Source organism: Sorex fumeus, unplaced genomic scaffold (genome assembly GCF_029834395.1).
Source record: "Sorex fumeus unplaced genomic scaffold, SorFum_2.1 ptg000128l, whole genome shotgun sequence".
In the NCBI taxonomy this organism is placed as follows: domain Eukaryota; kingdom Metazoa; phylum Chordata; class Mammalia; order Eulipotyphla; family Soricidae; genus Sorex; species Sorex fumeus.
This window is the reverse complement of record NW_026606185.1, coordinates 39322505-39341581: the sequence shown is the minus strand read 5'-3', so window position 1 is coordinate 39341581 and position 19077 is coordinate 39322505. Positions and strand designations below refer to the sequence as shown.

Here is a 19077-nt window from a genome sequence, read left to right as displayed (position 1 = left end):
GAGAGGTGTCCAGCGGGAGGAAAACTGTGGACATTGGTGGTGGGAAATGTACACTGGAGAAGAGACGAGTATTGGCACATTTATGACTGAAACCCAATCTAACAACTTCAGAACTGTGTATCTCGCAGTGATTCAACAAGAATTAAAATATGTAAATTTTTTGAAAAGGAAAAATAAAAAATAAAATCTATAAAATGTAAAAAAAAGATAAAGTTTTGTTTTATGGAAACTAGTACACGATTTCTAAGTTATGTAAGAATAAGAAATAAAGAAATGCTGCTTAAAAATTCCTGGGGAATATGCTTTAAGAAATACTGGAATAGACATGCAGATGTTATGAATAACATGGTAATGAATGGGTTCTAAAAAATGCTTGTAAAATTTCCTCTGAATAAACATTTTGAAATGTTCTCTTGTATTACTACATATAATCTTAATCAGGGGACATTAAATTAACACAAAAGAAATCTATTTCAGCTATTTAAATTACAAATTTAAACTATTGGATTCTTTTGATCATCTTTTTTTTGTCACTTAAAAAAGTTTTATTCGTCACTTAAAAGAGACAATAAGAGACGGAAATTTTTATATATAACACAACATTAAAATAAATAATATTATCATTAGTAGATTTTAAAAACTTTTGGTTTTGATCACTATAATTATCAACTCAAATACAGCTTTTGTTTTCAGGGGGCCTTATTTTTTGGTTTTGAGATTACACTAGCAATGGTCTAAGGACCATGCAGTGCCAAGGATCAAACCCAGGACCTCACAGATTCAAGTGCTCTACCCTACTGCTAGCCACATCTGCAGCCTTGTTTAGTTTTCAAATGAGGCAAACTGGTTTATTATTTTTTTAAAGAAAAATTAAAGCACACAACATATTCTTACATATAATAATAATGAAAAAATGTGCTTAAAGCCAAACATGCTAGCTAAAATTAGACAACTACCAAGAAAAACAATGTATAAATTATTCAAACTTTAGATTGTGCAAGATTTTATGGACGAAACACCAAAAATACAAGCAACGAAGAGGAAAAACACAGATAAATTGGACTTCATCAAAATGTAAAACTAATACCCTTTGTGCACCCAAAGATATTCCTGTCATTCCACAGGAATGAAAATAATTGCAATTTGTATGTCTATCAAGGGATTTGTGTTCAGAATCTATAAAGGAATCTGCAGCTTAACATTTTTTAAAAAGATAAATTTTAAAAATGGGTAAAGGACAAGAATTTTTTTAAAAAGATACAGAAATAACTAATTAGCACATGAATAGAAATTCAGGGTCATTAATCATTCAAGGGTTGCCAATTAAAAGCTCAGTTGAGTCTCTACTCCACACTCACCAGGGTGACTCTCAACAAAAAAGACAAAAACCTAGTCTGCGTGAGGAGGTGGAGAAACGGCAGGAGGAGGAGCCCAGCTGCTGTAGAAAGTCCGTCCTTTCTAAAGCACTGAACACAGGGTCATTCTGTGACCCAGCAATTCTATGCCTTAGGTCAAAAGAAACCCTGCTTGTTTCCTTTCACTACCAAAAGACGCTTCTACTCAAACATTCACAGTGGCAGCATAATGGGAACAAGTTCTCCGTGGCAAACCAATGGGTGGCGTGAGGCTGCTTCTATATAGCATCCACAGCCCTGGCCTCAGGGCTGCTCCGGTCTCATCTGTCATCATGGAAGCCTCATGAAACCCTAAACACGCCCACTCAGTGCCTCAGGTCCCTGTTTGATATGTCAGGAAGCCCAGATAACACAGAATTGGCTGAGCTGAGAGTCCTCAGGCCTGTGATAGTAGAGCAGGGTGGTCCCTTTGCTGGGAGGGCGACAGACTAAAGAGGTGCCCGTTACAGCTGCATGGACTTCTGGCTCACCCCATGGTCTCTACCCACCAGCCCCTCCTCAGAGTAGTCTTCATGAACATCCCTGCTTTGTAAAGCAGCTCCTAATGTTACCCCTTGTCCCCCTTCTATGCCCACATTTTTCTCCTGGCTCTTTCACGTCCTGGCATCTTGTAGCTGATGTATGCTAGGCTGTGCTGTCTTAGGCTAGGATCCTGTGATGTACTGTGGGCACTATAGAAGATAGTACTTCATTATGGAAGATCTCTATGCAATAAAGTCAAGAGGAGAGTGATACAGGCCACAACTAGGTAAGTACTGCACTTAGTTCTTATTAAGTTTTGTTTCTACTCCCTCTCCACCTCCATTTGGAGGGGAGTGGAGGGTTGTTGGACCACACTCAATGGTGCTCAGGGATTAATCCTGGCTCTGCACTCAAGAATCACTTCTGATGGGTTTGAGGGACCATATGGCAGGTCAGAGATCAAACCGGAGTGAGCTGCTTGCAAGGCAAGTGTATATACCCACAGCACTATCTCTCTGGCCCCTTGACTGCCCCTTCTATACACAAGTACAACCCCAGATTCCTTATTCTCCACCTTTTCAGACCATCAGTTCTGAGGGGTCCAAACATATGAAGCTGAAAACATGAAAATGTGATCCAAGTTTGTGTTGCAAACAGGTAAGTGACCACAAGCTAGGATGATGCACATCTACTAAGGATGCCAGTAATTATCCAACAGGGATGGCATCATCGCGTGTCCTTCCATCAGAAGGACAAAGGGGGTACTTAAAGGGAGACAGATATTCAAGGGCTTATTCACTGAGTTGGTAGCATTGGGGACACATGGTGTGAAATCTTGTGCTTGAAAGGGGCTGGTTCTCATCAAAACTTGAGATACAAAGTCAAATGTCCTTAACTTGTCCTATCCTTTGCCCCTTTCATCAGTGTGCTCCTTAAGAGGGTGATCAGCTCAGGATGGGTAAGGGTAAGTTTGGGGATGATGGATCAGTGTGATTGTTATCTACTTCTCGGTCCCCTAGAATGGCAGCCCCCCTAGGTCTTCCCCTTTTCTCTGTGACTGTCAGAGTTAAATGCAACTGAATGATCCATGAAAATGAAAGAGGGGTCTGTGCCCCCAGATCAGAATCAGTCTATAAGAGCAGAGCACAGACAGGATGGGCAAAGGCTAATGTGTGGATCTGGACACTCACAACAAGACTTTTTAAGCTAGCAACAGTTTTTGCAAACCAGGTTTTGCCTAAAAAGGATTGTCTTGGGGCTGGAGCAATAGTAGAGTGGGTAGAGCGCTTACCCCTGCACACAGTCAGCTTGGGTTCAATCCCTGGAACCCCATATGGTCCTCCAAGTCTGCCAAGTATGATCCTGAACAAAGAGCCAGGAGTCATCCCAGAGCATTGCCAGGTGTGACCCAAAAACAAAAGCGAAAAAAAAAAAAATAAAGGCAGGGAGGAATCATCTTTGTTCTTTTTCTATTCCTTTATCAAGAGTGGGGCACTGGAGAAAATAAAGAAGGACCTATTCACCAGCAGAAGGCAGAAGCACCTGCCCCTTTAGCTCTGTGATGGAGGGAACAGAAAGAGTTAGGGACCAGATGGAGGTTCTGGAGTGGGGAGAGTCTGTGGAGAGACTAGAGATGCTGAAGGCCAGGAGACTACTGTTCTACCAGAAGAAGAACCCAGGCAGAGTTCAAGGGCAGTGCCAGGAGATGAAAAAGGCAAGAGAATGTACAACCCCCAAAGCCTGAGGTCAGGTGCCTCTGGGGGACCATGGAAGGTACTGGGCGCAGAACTGCATGGACTGAGGGGAAGGAAAAGAGGAAGCAGAGCCCACCACTTGGCCCTTCAGCTGCCAATAAGCAGGAGGCTTATTGTCCCAGTCTATGTGGGAGCCCACGGCATTTCCAATGGCTCGGCTAGCTGAAAACCTGCCCATTTTTACAATAAAGTTCGGGAGGGAAAAAAAATCACTGTTCTTCCCAGAGGCCAACTTGGAGAGGAAAAGTGGGGAGTCAAATTCTCAAAGACCTGCCATTCAGGAGACTAATGTTTCCATTATTGGCTGGGGCCCCGGGCTGCTTCCCAGGTCATCAGGAAGGCTGAACACTTTCTCTGTTCATCTGGGGGTCATGAGAACAAATGCGCAGCTTTGATACCCATGGAAGTGAGTTAATCCACAGGAGACAAATATTTGACGCCCATGAACTATAGAGCAGTATCAGAGTTGACAGCCCCTTCTTTGACAAAGGGTCTTGCTGGAGATAAGCTCAAAGGACTGGAGCATAGGCTTCGCTGCCCGGACCGCTGGCTTCACTCCCTGGCACCACACGATCCTCGAAGCATGTCTCTGTGTGCTCCAGAGCACTGTGCCAGACAGCCCAAAAAATGAAATCTTAATTACACAGCACTGTAGCACTGTAGCACTGTCCTCCTGTTGTTCATTGATTTGCTCGAGTGGGTACCAGTAACATCTTTTTTGCGAGACTGGTTGTTACTGTGTTTGGCATATCGAATATGTCACAGGTAGCTTGCCAGGCTTTGCTGTGCAGGCGGGATACTCTAGGTAGCTTGCTGGGCTCTCCAAGAGAAGCAAAAAATTCTTATCAAATTCTCCTTTGTAAGAAAATTAAAAAAAATTCTTTTTGATGATAAATCAACAAAATACAAGTTCACTTGGAATTTGGTGAGCTGGGGGAAGAAAAGACAATGCACCTCAGTGGGGCTCTGAGCCCGGCTCGCATCTTCATTCCACTGGGAAGTCGCTCTCCTCAGGTCTACTCTGGCACTCCTACTAGACTAGACTTGATCCTGGCTGCTCTGGTTCAGATGCTTTTGTTTGGCCACCCTCTGGGACCCCCTTCCCCTCCCTCAGCCATAGTCCCTTTATTCCCCACCATAACTACAACGAATTTTGGGTTCATCCCAGAAGATAACAGATGAGCACAGCAGATTTCGGTTCTAGAAGAGTATCCATCAGCCAGGTGTCAAGCTGAATAAAGAGAACAAATGGGTCGGTCCATCAGTGCCAACCTTCTCTGCATTCTGTGTAGGTACTGTAGTTGACAGATAGAGGTTTCACTAAAATAACTTTTCATCTGTCTGGGAGAGTGGCTAATGTGACCAGGCATAATAGCTTTGCAAGAGTTTTGTAAAACTGCTCCAGTTTCTTGACCTTCCAAGTGGAAACTATTTGTTTATTTGAAAAGTTCTTTAAAGTTGGAAATCGCTTGTATCATACAAAGCATAAGGGCCAAAGCGGCTCACATTCCCTGCGCTCCCCTATAAAGCATGTTGGACACAGAGTGTACTTTGATTTCAGTAAAAATCTGACAAAATCTTTGATAAGATCCTTCTACCCAACGGGCAGTTCCAAGGTCTAGAAAAAGTACTGAGAGTGGGATTTACAGTCGAACAACTAAATTTCAAAAGTATTGATTAATGGATAGTTGTCAACCTTGAGGGCAGATTCTCTTCCTGATTCTGGTTCTGTCTGACATATAAAGACTACACCTCCCAACCCCCCAGACTCAATCGAGACAGTCTGGATCGAGACCCAGGAGGAACGATTATCAAAGCAACAAATGACAAGCTTGGAGAGGGCTCATGTGCAGATGAGAGAATTTGGTGTTTTTTGTTGTTGTTGTTGTTGTTGCTGTTGTTTTTTTTTAAGGTAAGTATGGGTTCAAAGAAAGTGAAGGAGGGGAATAAGAGGGTAAAAGGGAGTGGGGAAGAAAAGAGAGAAGTGGGGGGGGGGGAATCCCACAAAGGACATGAAAGAAACAGGGATAGATGAGAATACCATACACTTGATTCAATAATAATAAAGCTCTCACACACAGGACTGTATTGCAGATCTTTGGAAACAGCCATGGTTTCCAAGGTCCCAGCCAGTCTGAGCCCTCCTGGAAGGTCTTAAGAGGACTGCATGGAGGCCTACTTCCTGGGGGCTGTCATCAGGCCACCAGTAGGCTGAGCTCTGAACACCTGCACTTTTAGGGCACAGGCTATAAGGGCCAGGACTGAGCACACAGACCCTGAAGGCTAGGGTGAGGCATTTCCAGTCACTTTTTTTTTTAAAAAAAACAAAGCAAAAGTGGCGGCACCTCAAAGGAAATGCCCTGATTCCAGAAGTTGGAAGAACCAGGCTCTACTTGTTAATGTCCTCATGAGGGAGAGAGCCCCAGTGCTCCAGGTGAGGCCTGAGACATCCCTGTGTATCCTACAGTGCTATTGGATTTTGTGACTTTAAGAAAGGCTGGTTCAGTCATTGGCAGTGGAGCACAGGACAGTGCATCCTGCAGCTCAGTGCTGTATTAGAGAATCATGGGTAGACGGAGATTGTATCAAGGAGGAACTTTTCTAAGTTATTTGTTTGGCTTGCTCGGTAGCAAGATCTTCATAAAACTGTTTAGTAGAACCAGAGATACTGGGGTCAATTTATGAGAGAGCATAGGCAATTCCTCACCAAGGAAGAGTTTTGGAAGACTATGCTCCAAGATTGTAATCTTAAAATTCAACAAAATTCTATAATTATGATGAGTATAAGAAAATTATAAACCTATGAAACTTAAGAGTGTGCAATATAGTGATGTATTGACTATGTAGGAAGAATTTACAGAGCAAGTTTTGTAAATTTAACACTCAGATCTTGGCTTGCAGAACATTTTTTAACATGGCATTTCATGTCTAATGAGGTCCTCCCTTCATTTACCTGTTAATTATTCTTCTATGGACAATTTTTAAGATTATAATTCGCTCTGCACAGTCTTTTAGGAACTCTGACATTCGCTGTTTTAAAACTGGTTTCATTTCATGTTTTGCAATTGCCTTGAGGTGATCCCATGAAGCTTTGCATCTTCTCTCCATCTGACATAAATTATCCTGAAGTTGATCAAAGTCGACCTGAAAATCAGAGAGAGAACATTGCAAATGCACTGAAACCGCCGGACAGCGACCTGAACCAGGAAACCCAATTGCCTCTGGCAAGAAACAAACATCAAAATCAAATTTACATCTTGAAATACAAACATATTTATAGCCTAAAAATGATCCACATGTGTATTTTTTATTATCTAGACATCAAATTATTTAGTGATAAAACTGTTCTCCAAGTGAACCCAATACAAGTGTCACCTCTTTTTGTGTGCCATATTTGGAGAGAAATCTTAGGAAAGTCTTTGGGAACTGTAAATTCAAACATGATATCAAGGAACACTGGTACAAGATGAACTGAACAGATGTCTCATAAATTCTTCCAGAGCCCTTTTGTTCCCCAGAGATATTTCACTTAAGGTCAGAGGAACATACCGTAGTCCTTCACGGACGGTTTAGATGTGTGGGGGCAGTTCAGGGGCGGCCATCACTGTGATCTCTTTTAAACTGTATGAGAAATCACTTTATTTCTCTGCCTACTCACTCTTTCAACCAACACTCATGGAAGTATGCCAATCCCTCATACTGTATTCTAAGATGGTAAAGGCAAATGTCAAATGATGCCAAGTTGCTTTTCTCAAGAAGGTTGGGGAGCCAGAGGGTTAGTAAAGGAGTTAAGATATACACCCTGCAGGTGGGTGACACCGTTTGATCCCCCAACTTAGAGCTAGAGGATTCCCCAAATATATGTATGTCACCATGAAGCACCCCATGTCTACCCCTTGAGGCCCACTAGGTGTCTAAGGTAATCCCCAACACTGCAACACTGCAGGGCCTACACATTTGGGGATCTCTGGATATTTGTTTGTTTGCTTAAATTTTTGCTTGTTTTGGAGCCACACCTGGTAATGCTCAGGTATTACTCCTGGCTCTGCACTCAGGAATTATTTCTGGCAGCTAGGGATGCCGGGGATCAAACCCAGGTCAGCTGTGTGCAAAGCAAGCATTCTACCTGCTATACTATGTATCTGGCCTCGGGCCTGGGTGAACACCTCCAGGCCTCTGAACATAAGATGGCTCACTGTAGAAACTAGTGATTGTATGCACTGAAGATATATGATCCCACCCAATCCCTCCATCCCCCAGCCCCTATGTTATCTAGAAGGTGAGTCAACATTACTTAGATGACTGTGGGCTAAGAGCAGAATATGTACATGAGGGCCCTGAAGAACTTGCTGGCATGGCTGCAGATACATTTCCAACCTCGAAAAGTCCAGGGAGATGATTAAGTCATTTCAGGAGGGGATCTGTCACCAGATAAGACAAAGACCCACTGAGCACAGGGGATACCCTGGGGGGCAAGCAAGACGGTGCATGTCCTTGGTTTCTTGGGTACGAAAGAGCCAAAACCAGAAGGCAAGTTTAGGCAGAGTCCTGGCATTTGGGTAACCAGGGAGTTTGTGGAACTTTGAACATAATCCGAGAAATCCTGTATTCTAATTAGTGAAGACTTCACTTTACTGTATCACAGTGGAACAGAAAAAAAAATACCTGGAATTCAGCCAAACAGATAAGAAATTTATATTTAGAGAGGAAAGACTACGCTGTTAGAAGAATAAGTCCAAAAAAGGCTCCAGATGACCTGAAATTGATAAGTAATATCTAAGAGATCAAGGAGGTTTGGAGCCAATCGTGATAGGTCTAAGCATGACTTTCTAGACTGGTTCTCATCTGCATCTGCAGTGGCCTTATTCCATGGAAATTTTAATGTCTTAATAACTTTAATAATTTCAGTTAAGTTCAGACATGCATTGAGTTAGCTCTATGCAGTCGAACCCAACAATGCTTGGCCCACACCATGGTGGGTTCAGAATGGGCAGGGGAGACAGTGTGAGAGATGCTTCCTGATTTTCCCTTTCAGAGAAAAGACTCTGCTGTAATCTATTAAGGTGGTGGCAGAAAAAAGTAACCTTGCGGCCAATAAGTGCCAAGCGAGGTTTTGAATAAAAAGCAATTCAAAGGACGAGCTTAACGTGGCATCTTATGGGCATGGGTGGAAGTCAGTCACAACTGGTACATTGGATCTGATCCTTCCCAATAACCCCATGACCTCAGGTTCTGTTTTTAATAACATTTCAGAGATGAGGAACTGACACACAGAGAGGTTAAGTTACTTATGGACAGCTGGTCCCAGGAGGACCTGGGACCAAACCTAATCTCCTAATGGCAGAATCTAGGTTACTGATCATCTTGTATCATGGGTCTGTCATATTGGCTCCTAACAAATCCTGGGGGTGGGGGAGTCCTTGTTGTCAGAAGGGAGCACTCTCCAGGAATAGCTTTCTGAAGAACTGCTGCATATGGGTCCCAGCGTGTGTGTAGAAAGACAAAGGGCTGGGCTGTGAAGCAAAGTCAAGTCTTATCAGTTCAGCCTGGGAAGCTGTGAACCACTCAGGGATGGTTGCAGAAGGGAGGCTGCATGGAAAACACACATAGTGGGTGATGTGGTGTTACTTTCCAAATGTGCTCCACAGTTCTTGACACAACCCTTCAAAACACAAAGCTCAGTACCTCTCACGTTAGCATGAGCTGGCCTGAATTACTGGGGAACCTAAATTCCCAGGGCATAGAGTGAAAGTGTGGGAGGCTTTGGAAATAAGACTAAGATGACGGGGCCTTAGGAAGTCAGGCTTGATCTCCTGGAGTTAGTCCAGCTGAAACTGGCCTCTGAGAAGTGGGTGTGGGATCCAAAACTAGAGGACCTCAAGTTGGGACAGCCATAGGGGTTTCTGGGTCTTGATTAGGACAGTATTTGGATATCTGTCAAGACTTTAGAAAGATTTGGACAGAGAAAACATAGTAAGAGTGAAACAGCAGAGTCAATGTTTGGAAACACCCTGGTCATTTTCAAATCTGGGGATGGTTGTGGGATGGGGGGGAGGGGCACTGGCTATGCCGATTTCTATTCTATAACAGGTCCACTGTTGAAGCAGCTCAAGGCCACTGCTCAGGGAACCTTGCACTTGCTGCATGCTGCTCCTGAGGCAGTCAAAGGAGCATCCTACCCCAGATCCCTGCATGAAGGCAGAGAGAGAGGCAGAGCTCTTTCAAGGAGACCTCAGCCAGGCCCCTTCCTCACTGCCTTCTCTCTCCTCTTCTCAGATACTTGAAAGCATCCCAAGGTTATGGATCATTCTGGGTTCAAAGGTAGCCTGGGTTGGGTTTCCAGGAGTTTCCTCTGCCTTGGATAGAACTAGTATCCAACTGAGATTTTACTCTTACTTCTGTGATCTTTGTCTCTCCTAGCACAGCTGGGATTTCTCTGGGCTGGCCTAGTCCTATTCATGCTTTTTCTGTGAGAACAGTGCTTTTGCTCCCTTTTCTAAGAAAGCATAGGCTCCCAGATGCTTACAACTCCACATGAAATTGAAGACCCTGCAGTAGAAGGCACAATGCTATATATGGGTTGCTCCCCAGGCCCCAAACTTCTCTCACTAAGATCACAGGGATGGCCAATCTATGGGAGCAGGAGCCAGGGGTGATGTAAGGCCCTATGTCTTATATACAAACTGCACTTTTTTTTGGCATTCTTGCCCACCTAAAACAAGCTGGGAAGCTTGAATGCTTGGGAGATTCCAGCCTGATGAGTAACGGTGGATGCAGGGGTTAGCACTGCCATGGCAAGCTTGCCTTTATAGCTCAGTAGGAAAGAATCTGACAAAAGACCAGGGATGGGAAAATGATTTTAAAAGTCCATTGGAAATAACACGAGACAAGTCATCCTCACAAACCCTGGGGCAGGGGTGGCAACAGCCCATGGGCGTTTTACTTAAGAGAATGTTTTTCAGAGACGGTTGGTAAAGATCCAGCATCTGAGGGCAAGCACAGCCTGCTTCTCCATGCCCCAGCATACCTTGGCTGACCTGGTCACGGCCCCGATCTCTGAGTACAAATCAGAGCTGTCTGGAAAATTCTCCACCACCATGGTGCACACGTGATGGAGAAGAGACTGCTTGTGCACGGTATCTTTGACTTCTGGAACCTTCTCGAGGTAGCTTAATTCAAATGCTTTGGCCTGTCAGAAGAATATTAAATGAAAAAAAGAGATCAGGAATAGCAAGTCTCATGCAGGCTCACAGAAAAAGGCACAGATGGCTACAAATCAACGACTGGTGGGAATTTAGCTCACTATTTAGTTCCTCTGTGAATCAGCCTTCTCTGGTCACATACTGCATCATCCCTGGCTGATCACATGGGACCCATCCACATAAAATGAGCTTCCAGCCCCTTCCCACCATGGCCATCAGCCGCGAGTTGTCCCAGGACTCTGCCCTCAGTGAGATGACTGTAGGGCTGGCTCTCTAGAATTGGGCATCAGTGTTTTTGTCCCATGCAATGTTCTTCTACCTAAAAGCCAAAGAGGCCTAATTTTTAAAAAGTTGTTTATAAAGTATAATTATATTTGAGTGATATTGAGTGATAAGGTCAGAACACACACAGAGTAGAAGTAAACATTTCCGATGTTAATTCTGAGAGTAGCAAAGCTTTGTAAGGAATAGTGTAATTATTTTTCTAAGCTTTTAAAACTTATTTATAGTAAGATACAGTTTTTAATAAATAGGCTCTAATATCTTAGGAACAAAAACTCCTAGATTTTCAGCAGGAATGTACAAAGGGTTTTTGTTCAGTTGTACATTAGGGAGCTAGAGGTCCCACCTCTGTCAGCAAATGAAAGGCAGGGATTTTGTGACAAAGGAGGCAGAAGAATAAGGGGTGTAAAAGACTTACATTAGTTCCATTTAGAAAGTTCCCAATGGCCAAGAGAGTAGACAGGATAAAGCCCAAGGTTTTATTGTTCTCCAATTGGTCTATTCCTTCTTTCAGGTCCAAAAGAGGTTCTGCCACTTCCTTTCAATTAAAACAACAACAACAATGAGAAAATAATAGAAAGTGCATGTTCTGGCATTTGTTCTTTTTCATTCTGTACTCAGCAATAACAGTGGTTGCACTCCCCAGGATGAGACAATGTCTTATGAGGGATGCAGGCTTCTAGGTATGGAGAAGAGCCCAACTGCTGCAGGAAATAGTCCCCAAAGTGTCCCCAGTGGGGGCTGAGTGGTACCTGTATCCAGCAGAGGTTACAAATGTGCTGTCTTCCCCTGTTCCTGCCCAAACTCTCAAGCTTGGTCAAAGAGGACCTTTAGGTGACACCCTTCTTTCATTCACTCTTCAGACCATAACTGACTTCTTTAATGTCAGCATCTAAACCACAACCTTTCTCTTTACTTTTCTTATTAATGACAAAAGAAACTGTGACCTCACTGTCCTGATATCTGGCCCTGACTCCAGATACTCTGTGGCAGTCTGCCTGGGACTTGGGTTACTTTCTAGATGGCCACAGTCCTCATTTCTCTCACTGTCTTCTTAACATTTATCCTTGGGCGTCTGTCCTGTCGCTACTCTCACAGCCTCAGTCTCTCTTCCCTCTATGCTGTTATTCTGCGACAACCCCACTCATTCATCCTTATTGAGCCTCTCACAGAGCAAATATCCCAGAGCCAGAGGTTCAGCCGCATTCTTGACAGCTCTCTACAGCACAGTTTCTGTCAGGCTAATCTGCTAATTCTCCAAGGTAGACCAGGTAGTTGGGTCTACTTGGGAATCACATTACTTTGCTAGAGGAAATCACCTAAACATGTTAGCCAGTTTTGCAACCACGTCATGCCAAGTAACCTTAGCAGTCATTAATTTGCTTGAGCTCGAGCGGGCCCAGTAACGTCTCCATTGGAGACTTTGTTGTTACTGTGTTTGGCATATCGAATACTCTCGGTAGCTTGCCGGGCTCTCTGAGAGGGGCGGAGGAATCAAACTCGGGTCGGCCATGTTGGCCGCTTGTAAGGCGAACGCCCTACCCGCTGTGATATCGCATGGATTAATCCAGGTTTGATTTCTGAGTGAATCCAAATATAACGGTCCCCTCCCCAAACCCCATTGCCACCTAGCTTGCCCTCAATATGGACCCTGGCTGCCCCCTGTGTAGGAGGATAGAAATCACAGAGTGTCTCCATCTGCACTTGGAATCTGTCTCCTCGGGGCACTTCCTCTCAATTTATCTCACTTTCAGCTCACCTTCCATCCTTCCATCCGTCTGTTTTCCTCTCCACTGTTTTTTCCCTACTGAGTTCAAAAGATACCTGCATTGACCTAGTCCAGAGAGGATACCCGCTTCTTCCATCCTCAACTCAAGACGAGTCTACCCATGCCTTCATTCTTACGCACATTTTCCTCCTAGTCTCCTTACATCCTCTTGCAATCTGTTTCATCTTCAATTTTCCACTGAAATACTTTCTTGAAGGAACCACTGGGTCCCTACTAACTGCTACAGTGCCACTTTAGATGATTAATGTTATAAGGATGATTACAAGCAACTTTCTCCACGGTGTTTTATTTTCCATATTATACCACAAGAAGCATAAAGAATCAGAAAAAAATTATTTTAAAACAGTGATCTGATTTGCCTAAGCCTGTGACCAGGCAGACACATTAGAATAGCCTCTCATTGGTAGACTGCTGATGACAGCATAGACCAGCGGATTTCACTCTTTTCACACCAGTGGCCTAGTACTGGGTCCATGGGCTGGGAATTGAAAACCACTAGGATAAACACAAATCCATCCGATGACTTTGCTTCTAATCCTACCTCAAAAATGATACTTCCTACTCCTGCCAATAAAAATCTGTTTTTTTCAACAATGAGGGTGTGGGAGGGACTCCCTTCATAGAGTCAAGATGAGCCTTACCTTTTCTGTCGTTTCATAGTCCATTTTGAATGCCCAGAGGTGAAGACGAGCAGAGAGTTCACTGATAGAGGAGAGAGTGAGGAGGAATTGCTCTGCACTGCCCAGTGGGACGTCAGGATTCGCCAGCTGGGCTTCTTGGATTTTTTGCTTCTCTTCTTCAGTGGGAATCATGGTTAGAATTTTCTGGAAAGATGGGGCAATATAATAATTTTCTCTTTTACTGACAGGACCTACTACACTCCATTCAATGTTTTCAAATTCATACTGCAATTTTCCAACCAGGTAGAAAAGATAAATTGTTGTCAGAATTGTTATTATAGATATGGATGTTTTTATCATTAATAACCAAAGACACATTAGACAAGAACTTGCTAGGTAGCATCTAATTGTCATTCACTAATTTTAAAATTCTCGCTCCTTTAATCTTCTATCACAAGCAAATTATCCAACATTTTCAGGAACTTAAACATGATGAACACTCGAAGCAATAAATTGGGATGGGAGGTAAGAGAAAAATGAATGAATCAAAGAGAAGAACACTCTGTTCCTTCGGAATTAGAATAAATTGTCAAAAATATAGAATCAGTGATTCTCATGAATTAATTTCACAGCTTATGGAAATGACTCATTTTTCAAAGAACTTAGATTGATTTCTGTACTTGGAACATTTACTTGCAAGTAATTGGTTTTAAATGTTTAACTATATTTAAATATATTGCATTAAATAATACTAAATTCAATTAAGACTGAGGGGAAGAAAAAACCATGTTGGTGCTTATAAAGAGCAATACTGGATCAGGGAGATAGTGCACATGGTAGACACATGTTTGGAATGTGCAAGTCCCAGAGTCTGATCCCTGGCACTCCATGCACTCTGGGTACCATCTGGTACCGCCCTTGTAGCCCACAGCTACAGCTCCATATGGCCTCAATGGAAAAAAAAATGAACAGTACCTTACCACTAATGGGAAAAGCATATCATTTGGGTTTTTATTTGCCTCTGAGAAATAGTAGTGACAAAAAAAAAAACCTACCAGAAGAATTCTGATCCTTCAAGCTATAAATCTTATGTAAATTCCTTAATAATTTCTTTTAAAATGAAGGTAAAATACTGCTATTATGGACACCTAACACACATTATTAAAGGCCAGGAGTCATTATTTCCCTCCCATTTCTGCTCTATTAGCAAATCAAAGATACTAAACATACTTTAGTGCCATACTTTTTGACAACTTGTGAAAATTCATTAGTTCTATGTAAATTCTTTAGGTTGGATGGGGCTTTATAAAAGCAAGCAAATGAATAAAGATAGGGGTGGAGTTCCATTTCTGGGTGACGCTCCCAGGAGGCACACTCTTTCATGCTCATTTCCAGAGTGCAACCATAAACCCTGCACAGCAAGAGTGGTGCTGTCTTCTGAAAATTCTAATAAGCAAACATGGATAGGTAAGGGAAGATTAGAACTGAAAAGTCTATGGGACAGGCAGTATGGTGAACTTGTTTCCACTGGGTCTAAGACTGTCTGAAGTGTGGAAGAGAGTGTCAAGTGCAGACGGTGTGCCAAGGGAGCACTACAGTTCCGAGATGGAGCGAGGGGCCCCCTCTCACTAGAGCAGTGGTAGCAGGCCTCTCCCGTGGCTGATGCTACCATCACAACAGGGTTCTGCAAGCCCCGACTGCCCTTCCTTTAGGTCTTCACTCAGTCAGGCCCACACAAAGGTCTAATCACTGAAAGTGCTTGGCACAGTGAGGCAACTGAAGCCCTAGCTGACAGCTGGAGGTTCAGAGAGGAAGGGAATTGGAAAGTCCTGGAAAGGTCATGGAAAATGAGTGCCTGGCAAAGCAAACGCATAAAGTTGCTTAAGAATTCCTGGATTCATCCCTGGATTCAGGCATGAAGTTGACCTTCAAGAAAACATCAAAGACTTGGAGATCTGAACTAGTGAGTTGCTGGTGCCCACTTTGAAAGCTGAGTAGAAAACTGGAAACGGAGCACAGAAGGCAGGTCAGAACCTGTGGCTGTAGCCCAACACACGAGGGAATGAATCTTAATTAATGGAGATTCATTGATTAATTAATCTCAACCAGGAGAACAGAATTTCCCAATACAAAAACTAGACAAAGATGCAAAAATCCTTAACAAGATATTTTCAATATATCGAGGTCAGACATATATAAAATACAGCAACATATTTTAAAAACTAACCAGTTCTGGTTCAATACCAAAATTAGTCAGTGCATTTATCTACAGCCTAAGGCAGAAAGCCTGATCATTTCAATTAATATAAAAATGAGTACAATTCAATATCTCTTCAAGACAAAAGAACTCAGCAAGCCAGTGAGAGAAGGAATTTCCTCCATCTGATAAACTGCATCTGTATAGAACCTATAGCTCACACCACAATGAATGTGACAGACTGAATGTTTTAACCTCTCAGACTGGGAACAAGGCAGGACTTTTAGTTTATCCATTCCTTTTAAGTCTTGCACAGAAATCCTAGCCAGGCGTATAACATTTCAAAACTACACTTCAGAAAGAAAAAAATGATCCAATTTCAGGTGTTGTGACTATATGTTTAGAAAAATACAAGGCATCTATAGGTTCTACATAACAGAGTTTATCAGTGTTGCATGATACAAAGCCATTCATACAAAAGTCCATTTTACCCACATCCACAAGAACAAAAGCAACCAGTGTTGGTGCAGATGTGGTGAGAAAGGGACTCTCCTTCACTGCTGGTGGGAATGCTGACTGGTTCAGCTCCTTTGGAAAAGAGTATGGATGATTCTCAAAAAATTAGAAATTGAGTTACCATTTGACCCTGGGAATACCACCCTCCCAATACCACTCCTGGGAATATATCCCGGAGAGGCAAAAAAGTACAGTCGAAATGACATCTGCACATCTATGTTCATTGCTGCACAGTTCACCATAGCCCAAATCTGGAAAAAAAAACCCGAGTACCCGAGAACAGATGACTGGTTAAAGAAACTTTGGTCCATCTACACAATGGAATACTATGCAGCTGTTAGAAAAGATTAAGTCATGAAATTTACAAGTGGTACTACATGGAAAGTATCATGCTAAGTGAAATGAGTCAGAAAGAGAGGGACAGACATAGAAAGATTGCATTCATCTGGGGAATATAAAGTAACAAAACAGGAGACTAACACCCAAGAATAGCCGAGATAAGTACCAGGAGGTTCACTCCATGGCTTGGAGGCCAGCTGCAGATGCTAGGGGAAAAGGCAGCTCAGATAGAGAAGGGAGCACCAAGTAAAGGGTGTTGGGAGGATCCTCCCAGGATGAGATGCATACTTAAAGTAGACTACAGACCAAACAATATGATTGTCACTCAATGCCTCTTTCGCAAACTATAGCACCCAAAAGGAGATAGAGAACAAAAGAGAATGTCCTATCACAGAGGTGGGGTGGGATGGGGAGATGGGTAGTGGGAGTGATACTGGAATCATTGGTGGTGGGGAATGGGCACTGGTGGAGGGATGGGTACTTGATCATTGTATAACTGAAACCCAAGCACAAAAAGTTGTAAGTCTACAACTGTACCTCATGGTGTTTCACTAAAAAAATTTTTAAAAAGTCCATTTTATATCTCTATATTGATAATGAGTACCAAACTAAACTTTAAACATTTTATGATAAAATAATTATTATAAATCTAAGCAAACTAAACACTGTAAAGTAGAAATGTTGATGGATGCAACAAAGAACTACATAAACGGGGTGCTGTACTGAGTTTTTAAATTAAAATACCCAACAGGACCAGTCACTTAACTTCAAAACTGATCTGCAAGTTTAACCCAATTCTAAGCAGAACATTAAGACAAACTTTGTGGGATATAGCCAAGTATTTGGCAAGGTAGATGAACCATAACAGCCAAAATTATTTTGAAAACAATAATCTTGAAAAAGTTACATCAACTGACTTTAAATTTTATTATAAAACTATACTGGTGTTATGGAGTAGTACAGTGGTTAGGGGTTAGACCCCAGTTCTATTCTCAGCAACACATCGTCCCCCAACATTGCTGTCTGTAGCTCAGGAGGCCCCAATACACCACAGTAGTGACCCCTAATCACCAGTGGGATGACCAGATGGTCTTTACCAACACAGGGCACAGTCAGTACTTCTCCCAATCCACAGCTGACCCAGTTGCCAAGAATCACATGTAGATCCCCCCACTTAACACAGAGAGGGAGTCTCTATAAAAAGAAAATTGTAGTAATAAAACCGAATATCTATCCTGAGCAACTTAGGGATAGACTTATGGAGCAGTGGGACAAAGTCAGTTCAACAACTTTACACAAAAACAACATATTGGTTTTGACAAAGTTACAAATGTAGTTCATCGCAGAAAAATCAGTCTCTCTCCCCAAACTGCATTAGAACAACAGAAATTCAACCTGCAACAAATACTACTTTAAAATGTTCCATCTATATAAATAACTCAAAAGGGACTTAGATCTAAAAGCAAAAGGAAACACACAATGTTTGGAAGGAAACAGAGGTATCTTTCTGACCCAGAATGCATAATGAATTCTTATACATGATACCTAAAAGAATACTATAATGAATTAGAATAAATAGTATATTCATCACATAATTGTCACACCTTTTTTAAAAAAGTGCTACTGGCACACCATTTTAAAAACAGCTTTCTGGCAAAAAAAAATGGCACAAGATCTGCAATGATTATGTGGTAAAATGTGGCCAGCTGAGTAAATCAAAGCTAATCCAAGTTAAAACTTTCTGCTAACACTGTTAAGAGAATGAAAAGACAAGTCATAGGTAAAACCAAGCTACTGTCTGACCCAGAAATTCCATTTGCAAGTATATTACTGCACTATACTACACTGTCCTCCAGTTGTTCATCAATTTGCTTGAACAGGCATCAGTAACATGTCACAACAAATTGTGAGACTTGTTGTTATTGTTTTTGGCTTATTGAATACATCACGGGTAGCTTGCCAGACTTTGCCCTGTGGGCAGGATACTCTTTATAGAAAGCCAGGCTTTCCAAGAGGGACGGAGGACTCAAACCCGGGTCAGCCACGTGCAAGGCAAACACCCTACCCGCTACTCCAGTCCTTGCTATTGCTTGTTTGGCCAAAACCTTGTAAATGAATACTTGTGAAGCTTTATTCATAATTACTAAAATATGGGCTTATAAAACACCGTTCAACAGGTGAAGAGACAAATGAAAACCCAGGCTTACAATGCAGTGGCAATCATCAATAGGAAAATGTAAGCTCCGTCATTATACCTATATGTACCATGACCTGGACAACTCATGCTGAAAGAAACCAACATCAAAAGGCTGCCTATGGTGTGATTCCATTTATATGGCATTCTCAAAGAGACAAAAGAGTGATGGGAATTGATTAGGGGTTTCTGGGAACTGAAGATGGGTTGCAGATCAAAGAGAAAGCAAGAGAGTTTTGGAGGGAGATGAAATTGTTTTTGATATTAAATTACAGTTGTCTCCACACAATCATATATATTTTAAAAC

General features: G+C 42.4%; 1 protein-coding gene across 9 annotated transcripts in view; it reads right to left on the bottom strand.

Annotated features, from left to right (window-relative positions):
* Positions 1 to 19077, bottom strand: part of FHOD3 (formin homology 2 domain containing 3) — a 476176-nt gene that overhangs the window by 20866 nt on the left and 436233 nt on the right. For all 9 annotated transcript variants that reach the window (XM_056137948.1, XM_056137949.1, XM_056137951.1 and 6 more), the window contains 4 exons: positions 13546 to 13728; positions 11534 to 11653; positions 10659 to 10820; positions 6585 to 6775 (listed from right to left, as the gene is read on the bottom strand). In XM_056137948.1, coding sequence (XP_055993923.1) covers positions 6585 to 6775; positions 10659 to 10820; positions 11534 to 11653; positions 13546 to 13728 — 656 coding nt within the window. The remainder of the gene's footprint in view (positions 1 to 6584; positions 6776 to 10658; positions 10821 to 11533; positions 11654 to 13545; positions 13729 to 19077) is intronic.